Source organism: Lycorma delicatula, chromosome 10 (genome assembly GCF_047948215.1).
Source record: "Lycorma delicatula isolate Av1 chromosome 10, ASM4794821v1, whole genome shotgun sequence".
Classification (NCBI taxonomy): domain Eukaryota; kingdom Metazoa; phylum Arthropoda; class Insecta; order Hemiptera; family Fulgoridae; genus Lycorma; species Lycorma delicatula.
This window is the reverse complement of record NC_134464.1, coordinates 19,001,405-19,014,024: the sequence shown is the minus strand read 5'-3', so window position 1 is coordinate 19,014,024 and position 12,620 is coordinate 19,001,405. Positions and strand designations below refer to the sequence as shown.

Genomic DNA, 12,620 nt, shown 5'->3' with positions numbered 1-12,620 from the left:
CCCTCTTTCTCTTTATATAATAGTATAGATAGATGTAGATCATTTGTATAATACCTTAACAGATGGACCATTCTAGCTGGAGTGACCTTCAGGACTTTCTGAGTTTTTATTTAATTACTCTATTGTAAAAATAATAATATTTTAACAGGTTATATTTCAAAGGCTTTTGTATATAAAAATACCTACAATTTAGAGCACATAATCTATCCTAAATAACATCTAGGACTTTAATCTAGTCCTAAATAACATTTAAGTATTAGTTAAGGATGTGATTTTATTTACAGTTTGTTTTGCAGACATTGTTAATAGTATAAATTGTTACCTTAATTCTTTTAATTTTATTTTTGATGGTAAGTTTAACAAAATATAAATCTATAACATCATTATAAATAAATGAAAACTATGTTGTGTGAATGAATGTTTGAAATAGTAATGTATGTGTTAATGTAAAGTTAGATTAAACTTTTATAGATTTTATAACTGTACTTTTTTATTATTCTGAAATGTCATTCACTGAAAGATACATAGAAAATGGAATTTATTTTTTTTTTCTTTTCTTTATTAAGCAATCGCTTTGTTAATTCTGACAGAAACTCAATAAGCTTTCTTATCTCCTTCTGTTCTTGTTTATTACTTGCATCACAGGTTCCTCCATTCTATGTTTCTCACCATTGATAACTCAGAACAAAGGAGCAAGGCAAAAATTATATTATTCTTTATTTTATAAAACATTTACTTCAATTAGCAACACTTAGACATACAAAATGTGGAAACTACTCCCATAACAAAATAAGTTTTTTCTTATGAGAAGAAAGCAAATTATTACAAAATTATCTTTATGTTATATTTATTCAAAAGTAAAAGAAAAAATAAGTATACTTACAAGCCTCAAAAAGTTACTTATTGTGAAATTGATAAAAAAAGCAAATAATTAAGTTGATTTACACAAATTAAAGTACTAGTAATACAAAATCATAAAAATAATATTGTAACAAGACTAGTATAGCGGGCCTGAGTAACAGATTCCTACCGATTATTATGAAAGAAATAATTAATATAATTGCAGGAATCCAGAAAGGGACAAAAAGGAAAACCCTTTTTGTAAAGAATAGGTCCGTTTTAAAAAAGTCTTTTGTTAGGCTGCCTGCTAACACACAAAATAAACACCTGTTGTACGGTGAAAAGAGACCAGGTTTGGAAACTGTTCTCACACCTCGACTTGGGTCTGGTCTGACAGGCCCAGTAAGACCAGCTAAAAAAGAGTTCTATTAGAACCAGTCTGCGAGGCGTTACGATGTCAGTCATGCAAGGGCAGTTCTGCGAGTTGTGTGGGTTCGGCGGAATTCTGCAAACCAGTCCAGTGAGACACTATGTTGGTCCAGCAAGGAGAGTCACAGGAATATGTAAAACAAATTGTTAGGGATGTAGGATGTAGGGGGTATACCGAAATGAAATGACTAGCACTAGATAGGGAATCTTGGAGACCTGCATCAAACCAGTCAAATGACTGAAGACAAAAAAACCTCAATATTGGGTGAGTGTGAAGGCTTTAATTGCTGATGTATTTTAATGAATAATATTTTATACAGTGATATTTTGAGTAGGTGATTAAAATGGTCTTTACAAATAGTTGCATGGTTTCTCTAGATGGATTTTGATTTTTAACAGGTTGACCGCCACAACCTAAAGTTATGTTAGTGAAATTTTTGCTATGAGGGGTTATTATCATACCCTTCATGTAAAAGTGCCTCTACTGCTGTAAAGGGTGATACAATCCCTCACATCAGCCAATAAGAGAAATGGACTGGGTGTGTCCAGTATTCATATTGCACCAGCACATCAAACTGCATAAAAAACTCCAATGAATCTGAAAATGCCCTTACCATTAGAAAAGCAAGATTTTAATAAATTTTACAACCCACTAAATCAGAGTAATACAATTTTTCTTAATCACTAGGAATAACTTATACACAATAATGTTTTCATAATTTTTTATCTTGTTGGTTAAAGGACAATATAATTTTAATTTATAAGATTTGTAACCTGTCAAAATGTATATTTTCTGTTGTGTTTTACGAGTTATTATTTATTTGATGCAGTTAAAAAGTAGGGTTATAAACAAACATTTATGGTACTATAAGTTTTAGTAATTTAATTACTAATATGCTTTATCAAAACACATGTTGCAAAAACCTAAATAAATACAAAAATAAAACTAAATGAGTGATGCGCTATACTGTATTTTATATTTAATGTTCTACTGTATTCTTTTAGTGAAATTGTAGACTGGGATATAAGAAAGTATTTTAAATATAGTAAGAGCAGATTCAGTTATATATTGATGAACTGATCAGCAGATGCAAATTTATAATGATAATGCTGCTTACTAATGTAAATACAGAATATTACGATGCTCATAGGCTTAAAAAATGGTGTACTGAATTTTATTTCTTATTTTTTAAATATCAAGTGTGCTTTGTCAACTCCGTCACTGTAAGGGATCTGTTGACCCCTCATATATTTTTAGTCATTACTGCTTAGTTATGTAAAATTTTGTATTTCTGGGTGCTTTCCCATAAAGTAACATCATAACACATTTAATAACAGCAAAAAGAAAACTGCTAGTAAAATTAGCCTTCCAGATGATATTTCTCTCAGCGGTTTAAGATAATACAGTGGGGGTTGCTTGTCTACCTTTTAATTTATTAAAGCTGATCTATCTTTTTTAAATATATTAGAGATTTAATAAAATATGTTTTTGATTTTTAATCTCTTTTGTGGGCAAGTGTAGCGAGCATTTTTATGTAGCTAGGATTTTATTTTTTATTTTCATGTTATTTTCTGTATCAGTCATACAAAAATATCTAATCATATAAAAATAATTATATATAAAATTAACTAAAAGCCCATTATTTAAATTTATTCCCTTAAAATGTTATTTTCTGTCTTGATTGTGCCTATTTTTGTAATGGATTAGTCATGGATAATGTTTGTCAATTGGTTTTAAACAACAGGAATCTACATGACTGAAATCTTAGCAATGTCTAATATTACTTCGCTTGAAATATTTACCTATGATTAAGTGGCCCTGTTTTGATAAAAATAAAGACTTTTGGCATTTACTTTCTCAGAAATGTGGTTTACAAAAATGTACTTTAACAAATAATTTCAACTGATGAAAACAAAATTTCAGATTTCTTTCCTCTGAGTTTGTCTTTCATTCTGAATGGGAAATGGGAGTTCTACTATTTTTTTAGCAAATGTATTTTTTATGATTTACCGTCTGAGAATGCATTTTAGTAAAAAATTTTAATTAATGAAATTAATTAAAGTAAACATTTTATTAACCTTCATAAAATATTCTTTTTCAAATTTCAGATAGAAGTTCCTACACTAATATTGCAGAAATATTTTTAAGATACTTACTTGTTGGAGATGTAATTTAGTTAAAAATTTCAGGGGATCAAGAATTAAAGAAACAATTCTTGAGAAAAAAACATTAAAGAAACATTCCTTTTGTTGGAATTTTGATTAAAGATACTGTTCTGGTTAATAGAAAACCAATATTTGCTGAGGAACACAGGGTATTTCAACTAATCATTGTGTAATTTTTTTAAAAATTTCTTCATTAAAAATATTTGACAAAGTGAATGAAAACATCAGAAATTTTTAGATTATTTTAGAATTGGAAGAAAACAATAAATAATTCATTTGAATAAAAATAAATTATATAATCTGAAAAAATATTCATTAGTAATTTAAATTCCATGAATTACTTAAAAAGTTTTAAATATACTTACAGTATTTAAAATATTTTAACAAAAGTAGCATTTCCTAATATTGAATCTAGCATATATAACTTTACATGTAAACAGTAATGTAATCATTTTATGAAGAAAAAATTACTCATTATAAACATTTTACTTAACATTTATAAGTAGAAATACAAAGAAAATAATGAGATGGGTGTGTTTGTTTTTCATTTAAAAGTTTCTCTATACATCGATCTATGTTAGAAATTAAGAAAAGCAAATTGTTTTCAAGTGATAAAAGACGATTACTATATTTAGTTTTTAGCACAACCTTAGATAAAAACCCCTTTTCATGGAGGTAAGATGTGATAAAAGGGATTGATATTTTCAATGCTTCTGTGACTAAATTTCCATAATCACTTTGATGAGCAAGCTAAAACGTATCTAAATCTTATTGGCAGACATTTTGATGAGCTGGTCGTGAATATCAACTGGTAATTTAACAGCTGCTATAATATTTTAACTATTTCGATTCAATACTCATCTCTTTGAGAAATCATTAATACTCTGCCAATTGAATTTTTTTTATGTTTGAACATGGCACTCTTACAGCAAATATAATGCAAGCAGACCAAATTACAAGGAACACATACACATCAAGTTGGTTAAATTGCTGTTTGGTAAATGTTTGAACACTTCATAATGCATATTCTTACCCATCGCTATCAATGTAGCTAAATGGTTTAACTAGGTTTCATTGGATTGGGGTCAGGGGGTCGTAAAATATTTATTAAATATTTTTTTACTTTTTGGGGGTCGTGGTGCTAAAAATGTTGAGGATCATTGTGTTAAAGTAATGCTTGTAAAAGATCTTTTTGGAACTTATTATGCAGTTAATTATAATTTGTTTTGAAAATGTCATTAAATTAAAAAAAAATATATATTTTAAAAAGAGTAGTCATATTTTATAATGTTTATTAACAAGTAATTAGATTAATCCCATACGGAATACAGATAATATCTTCTATAATACACCACTTTGAGAAAAAAAAATCATATTAAGCTGTGAATTTACACTGTCTGCTACAAGTAATCTCTTAGTGACTATAATGTATGTAAAAGATACCAATGAAATTGCGTTTTCAGAGATTATTAACATTCAATAAAGAGTTACAGTGAAGAGAGTAAAGAAGTACTACATTTTTATTAGATTGATATATTGTTATGAACTATCTGATAGACTCAGTGAAGAAGGTAATGAGGGACTGCTTTACTGTCCACTTCACAAAATATATCTAGCATGGATTTGCTCTTGAGCATATTTGTAGCTTACGTAAGAATTGCTCCAGCTATAATGATTACAATACTAACAGACTAGTTATAAAGAAATTAGTAGTTATTTACTTTTGTGCGTTGTTATTAAATATATACATTTTTTTAGATTATAATGCCTCACAACACTACTGGAAGGAGATATGAAATAAATATAGAAAAAACCAAAGTAATGGAAGTAAGCAACCAAAAAGATTTAGCGAAAAGGACAAATGAAGAAAGAATAGAAAAAGTAAAAAAAATATTTGAGAACAATGTGTCCCCATAGGTGATAGAGGACTAAAGAGTACAATGGAAATAAAAGAAAGCTTAGCAATGACAATGGAAGCTTTCAGTAAGAAAAAGAAATCACTATGTAGTAAAAGTTTGGATTTAGAGATAAGGAAAAGATTAATCAAACTGTATAAACTATCTTGTTGCATGAAAGTGAAGCATGAAGCATACGTGGATGACAATGAAGAGGAAGAGGGACTGGATTGAGGTTTTTCAGATATAAAATTAGGAATAAGGAAGCGAGGAATGAGGAAGTATTAAACAGAATTATGGAAGAAAGAGCACTTATGCAGAAAGTATACAAAAAAAAAACCGGTTAGATCATGTGGTCAGGAGAAGTAGTATGTTGACAACTTCATCTGAAGCATCTGGAGAAGGAGAATTGAAGCAAAGAAAAGGAGAGAAGTCAATAGGTGAGGTGAAGTTTGGAAACTACAAGGGGATGAAGGAGAAGGATTAGGAAAGGAGTGGATGGAGAGCAGTGATGTAATGGACCTACCACCAGCAAAATATCAGAAGATGAAGATAATGACAACAGGTTTTAAATCAGATTAAACAATCTATTAAGCATACATATACAATTTTATTCTACCTGTACTTAGAAAAGAGATTCCAGTATTGACTGTTCACAGAATTGAAAGTGCCACAATTGTTGCTGAACCAACAAAAGAAGCAAATGTGTAAAACACATGTCCGCTTAACCAATAGAACCTGAAACAATTTTACACAAAATATATTTAAGATAAAAATTATCTTTTTTTTCTTAAAATCGAATTGATTTTTTTTTTTAGTGTATAAAAAATGTTAGCTGCTTATGAATGAACAATTCCTCAGAAGAGTGTCATGAACACTGTATAAGTTTAGACTTTTAAATAAAACAATACAGTAATGGAATTTATTGATATATAAGAAAAACAAACCAACATACTTGGCGTTTATAGACCTAGAAAAGGCTTTCGATAACGTAGACTGGAATAAAATGTTCAGCATTTTAAAAAAATTAGGGTTCAAATACAGAGATAGAAGAACAATTGCTAACATGTACAGGAACCAAACAGCAACAATAACAATTGAAGAACATAAGAAAGAAGCCCTAATAAGAAAGGGAGTCCGACAAGGATGTTCCCTATCTCCGTTACTTTTTAATCTTTACATGGAACTAGCAGTTAATGATGTTAAAGAACAATTTAGATTCGGAGTAACAGTACAAGGTGAAAAGATAAAGATGCTACGATTTGCTGATGATATAGTAATTCTAGCCGAGAGTAAAAAGGATTTAGAAGAAACAATGAACGGCGTAGATGAAGTCCTACGCAAGAACTATCGCATGAAAATAAACAAGAACAAAACAAAAGTAATGAAATGTAGTAGAAATAACAAAGATGGACCGCTGAATGTGAAAATAGGAGGAGAAAAGATTATGGAGGTAGAAGAATTTTGTTATTTGGGAAGTAAAATTACTAAAGATGGACGAAGCAGGAGCGATATAAAATGCTGAATAGCACAAGCTAAACGAGCCTTCAGTAAGAAATATAATTTGTTTACATCAAAAATTAATTTAAATGTCAGGAAAAGATTTTTGAAAGTGTATGTTTGGAGTGTCGCTTTATATGGAAGTGAAACTTGGACAATCGGAGTATCTGAGAAGAAAAGATTAGAAGCTTCTGAAATGTGGTGCTATAGGAGAATGTTAAAAATCAGATGGGTGGATAAAGTGACAAATGAAGAGGTATTGCGGAAAATAGATGAAGAAAGAAGCATTTGGAAAAATATAGTTAAAAGAAGAGACAGACTTATAGGCCACATACTAAGGGATCCTGGAATAGTCGCTTTAATATTGGAAGGACAGGTAGAAGGGAAAAATTGTGTAGGCAGGCCATGTTTGGAGTATGTAAAACAAATTGTTGGGGATGTAGGATGTAGAGGGTATACTGAAATGAAACGACTAGCACTAGATAGGGAATCTTGGAGAGCTGCATCAAACCAGTCAAATGACTGAAGACAAAAAAAAAAAAAAATTGATATATATTCTATTGACATAATGATTTTTATAAATATTCAGGTCGTAGAATTGATCTGCGACATAAATGTTGGCTAAAACTCTCCCTAGAATTCTTAGCTAAAATTAATCACAATTCCAAGAAAAGAATCACAGAAATGTTGTAATTTTTTAATCTTTCTCCTATCTATAAATAATTTAACAGAATTGTTGGTCTGATAATCAGTCTTTTTACCCTGATAATACCTTTTACTCTGATAATCAAAATTTACTTTTTATACCCCACTTCTAATCTTTCAACAAATTTCTTATAAATAAAATTAGTATCTTCTATAACCTATGATATTAACATCTGCATATCAAAGAATAAAAGATAACAGAATAATGACTGAGTTTGTTTAAAAAATGTAAGACAACTTTTCAGTATAATTATTTTGCATCTGTTTTTATATTTTACTTTAATGTAATTATTACATATTTCAGTTTTTAAACATATATATTTAATTACTATGTAATAGAATTTCATATATTACATTATATGAAACTGAACAAACAAAACAAAATTGTTTGTTCATCGATGTTATCATTAAGCCCAGCTACACTCAAGTTATTTCAAGCTTTTATTTTTAATTTCATTTATCTCTTTTTTAATTTAATAAAATAAGCTTTTCTTGCAATTTTTTTTTTATTTCATTTTATTATTGCACACATATTAACTTATTATTTATTATATCATTGTCATATAAATTAACCAGATAAGAGTTCATCATTTGATGAAATGCGCCAATTGACTGCAGATGACTCATTTGGGAAACTGATGGGTGGTAATAGAACTGATTATATACAGAGTGGCCTGTAAGTATTAGACTGTACTTTAACATGCCATAACGTATGAAAGGAAAACAGATGGCTTATTTTGTAACACAAACACTTTAATATCGGTTTTCCATTGTGTGATCAACTTGCATGGCAATACAGGCTTGAAATCAGAAAGAAACATTTTCGCACAATTTTTCACATACTTCATGAGGAACAGCAGTAAATTCCTCAGTAATCACATCCTTCAGGTCCTCTAGGGTGTTGATGTTGCGAGAATAAATTCTGTCCTGTAAATAGCCTTGCAGAAAAAAATTCTTGTGGGATGAGGTCAGGAGAGCAGACCGGCCATTCAATTATCCTGCAATGTCCAATCCAGTGTCCAGGGAATGCCTGGTCCAATCGATTCCATACTGTTGACGCAGAATGAGGAAGAACTCCATTCTGCTACCTCCACAACTGATCAAAAAGGTCTCTTTGTTGGAGTAAAGGATAAACAGTGTTCCTAATGAGCTCCAGGTAATTCTCACCGCTGATGCCATTTTCAAAGAAGGAAGGGGCCAATGACTCCTTGGTACGTTACACCTTCCCAGACCATGATGCTAAGACTTTTATCATTATACTTGACTAGCACATTTGGATTAAGTGTACACCAGTAAACACAATTATATCTGTTTTCACTAATGGACAGGTGAAATTTGGCTTCATCAGTCCACACCACGCTCTGTTCCAACTGTGTGTCCTATTTCAACTTGGTGAGCAAACTCAACTCAACTCTTCAGCAAACTGCAGGCAGCAATCAGTAATAAAAAAACCCTTTTGGAACACTGGGATATGACACCTCTATCGCTACCGTGTTAGTATACCTGGCTATATATTAAAAGTTAAACCCATCACAAAGTGCACTTTCACTAGACGTTACGGCGATTCAAACTGTCTACTACTTAGGCCACCCCATAGAAGGATGGGAGTAAAAGGTATGAGAGGTAATAAATGTTATAATTGCATGAACAGGACTGTTTATATGCATTAAGAATGTAGTTTTAGAAATGCTAGTTAGCAGATGAAAAGAAGAGACAGAATTTGATATAATTATTGCTAATTATATGGATAAAATTTTGTTCAATCCATAAAATACATTATAATAAATATAATACTTATGTTTGCAAAACATTAAATGAATAACTCTATAAAGCAATTAAAAAAAAAACAAAATTTACCTTACTGATTTTGAATTTGGTGCTCTTACACCATGTACTGGTAATAAAGCAAAACACTGTGCCAGTATTAATAATGGTCTTAGTGTTACATGTAATGAATCTGGCACGCGACCTTCATCGTAATCATTTGCAAACAATTTTGGTATCATCAAATCTTGCATTTCTAAATAATCTCCTGAAATTTTACAGATTATTATATTTAACAAGATTAAATAATTAAAATACCATGGTAGGCTAGAAGTCAGTTTTCCCTGCCCTGCTGAATTAAATTCTGTAATCGGCAGGAAATTTTGACTTTGTAGTCGGTAACAATCAGTTGATATAACAGTAATTCAATTTTTGTATCTGTATTGAGAATAAGAACACAAAACAAGAACAAATTGTTTTAGGGAAAAATAAATTGATTTCCATAAAGAATTTCATATGAGATTTCTTAATTTTCCTACTGATCTGTCAACATTCGTGCAAGTTGAACATAAGATTTGAAAATACTTTAGGCAAGGTTGTTCCACAATCTAATAGCCCTGGAACTTATTTAAAAGAAACTTATTTAAAGAAACCAACATTCTTCAAATAAAAATGGTAAAAAATATCAAGTTTACAAAAAATTGTAAATGAAATAAAGTTTAATTGTTATCAGCTGAGTTTATTTCATGTACTTTGAAAAATTATTTGAAAAGAGTTAGAAATTTGTGAAGAATTTATTCTAATATGAAGCAGGTGTTTATTTCTTTAGCTCATTAATATGGTCTGATAAATCACAAGTCAAATTAAATGGTTAAGTAAACTGTCATAATTATGTTTGTTTATTGATTACATTTTCCTATAAAAATATGAGAATTCTCATATAATTATGAAAAAAGAATCCAATGTACTTGAGTTCTTTGAAGAAAAAGGTTAAAGAGATGACTAAGCAAGTGATTTTTAGTCATCTTGAGATGGTATTCCTAGCCCAACAGGCTGGCCTAGTGGTTAACTCGTCACTGCAAATCAGCTGATTTAGAAGTCAAGAATTCTAAGGTTCAAATACTAATGAATGCAGTTACTTTTATGTGGATTTGAATACAAGATACTGGATACCGGTGTTCTTTGGAGGTTGGGTTTCAATTAACCACACTTCTCAGGAGTGGTCAACCTGAGGCTATACAAAACTACACTTCATTTATATTCATACATATCATCATCTGAAGTAATACCTTACGATGGTTCCGGAGGTTAAATGTAAAAAGAGAGATGTTATTCCTGAACTAACCCACAACAATGAAATCAAAGTAAAGTAATCAAAGTGAAGTGAGTAACACCATACTCTTACTATCTTGACCTATTCCAGAATGGTAGGAATAGTTAGATGAAGGACTTGTACAAGGAATAGACAAATGGCCAACATGTGATTTGACACCTTGAATTTTTTTCTTCTGGTGAATCATCAAAGACATGGAATATTCTTCAAATCCAAATGACGTGAACCACTTCAAGTAATCAGTTGAACTCAAAACTCATTTAATTTTGGTGGAGAATGTTAACTGTAATCTGAAATAAAGAAGTAGGAATGTATTTTTTTTTAATTTTGCTGGATTTCCTGTTCTGATATAGTTACTGAAGTAATCGTTGAGGGCATTGAATGTTAAGTATAATTTGAAATGATGAAAAATGAATGTTTCTTGTCACTGATTTAATTTTTATTGGCATTCATATACTGGCTAGATAGTTATTGAAGTAATCTTTGAGGGGTTTAAATTTTATCGGCCTTCTTCTCTGATTAGATAGTTACTGAAGTTAGAGTTGAGAGCGTTGAAAATTAGGCGTAATCTCAGAAATAATGTAGAAGGAATGTCAGAAAACATTGACTTAAATTTTATCGGCCTTCTATTCTGATTAGATAGTTACTGAAAGTATCATTGAGGACGGTGAAATTTAGGTGTAATCTCAAAGATTATGTGGAAGGAATATGTCTGTTGTCATTGGCTTAAATATTACCGGCCTTCTATTCTGATAGATAGGTAGTGAAATAATCGTTGACGGCGGTGAAAGTTAGGTGTAATCTCAGAGATAATGTAGAAGGAATGTCTGTGTTCATTAGCTTAAATTTTATCCACCTGTTATTCTGATTAGATTGTTACTGAAATATTTGTTGAGGGCAGTGAAGGCTAGGTGTAATCTGGGAGGTAATGTAGAAGGAATCTCTTTTATTATTGGTTTAAATTTTATTGGCTTTCCTATTCTGATTAGACAGTTATTGATGTAATCCTTGAGGGCGGTGAATGAAAGATTTAATCTAAGATAATGAGAAGGGAATATCTGTTGCCATTGGTTAATTTTTATTGGATTTCTTCTTCTGATTAGATAGTTATTGAAATAATTTTCAAGATAATGAATGTAAGGGATAATGTGATATAATGAACAGGGAATGTTTGTTATCAGTGGGTTAATTTTGATCTTTTTTCTTATTCTAATAACATAATTACTGATGTAATCATTAACGGCCGTCAATGTAAGGTGTAAGCTAAGATAATGAAAAGGGAATGTCTGTTGTATTTATTTTAATTTTTATCGGATTTTCTATTCTTATTAAATAGTTATTGAAGTAATTAATAAGGGCAGTGAATAGAACTTATAATCTGAGGTAAAAAAAGGAATGTCTCTTATGATATGTCTAATTTTATCGGCTTTCGTATTCTTCATACACAACTACTGAAATAATCATTGAGGGCAGTGAATATTAGGTGAAATAAAAAAAAAAGTAAAAGGAATGTGTGTTATCACTGGTTTAATTATTACTAGCTTTCGTATTCTGATTAGATAGTTACTGAAGGAAACATTGAAGACGGAGAAAGTTAAGTGTAATCTCAAAGATAATGAAGAAGGAGCGTCTGTTTTCTTTGGTTTAAATTTTATCGACCTTATATTCTGTTTAGATAGTTACTGAAATAATCGTTGGGGGCGGTAAAAGTTAGGTGGTATCTCGGGGATAACATAGAAGGAATATCTGTTTTCATTAGCTTAAGTCATACCGGCCATCTTCTCTGATTAAAAAGTGACTGTTGTTATAGTTGAGGCGTTGAAATTATGTGTAACTCAGAGATAATGTAGATAGAATGTCTACTGTCATTGGTTTAACTGTTATCAATCTTCTCTTCTGATTAGATAGTTACACAAGTAATCTTTGAGGGCGGTGAAAGTTAGGTGTAATCTCAGAGATAATATAGAAGGAATGTCTTTTTTTATTGG

General features: G+C 30.3%; 1 protein-coding gene across 3 annotated transcripts in view; it reads right to left on the bottom strand.

Annotated features, from left to right (window-relative positions):
- LOC142331462 (uncharacterized) overlaps positions 1-12,620 on the bottom strand; it is an 89,029-nt gene that overhangs the window by 68,590 nt on the left and 7,819 nt on the right. For all 3 annotated transcript variants that reach the window (XM_075377389.1, XM_075377388.1, XM_075377390.1), the window contains exon 4: positions 9,393-9,567. In XM_075377389.1, coding sequence (XP_075233504.1) covers positions 9,393-9,567 — 175 coding nt within the window. The remainder of the gene's footprint in view (positions 1-9,392; positions 9,568-12,620) is intronic.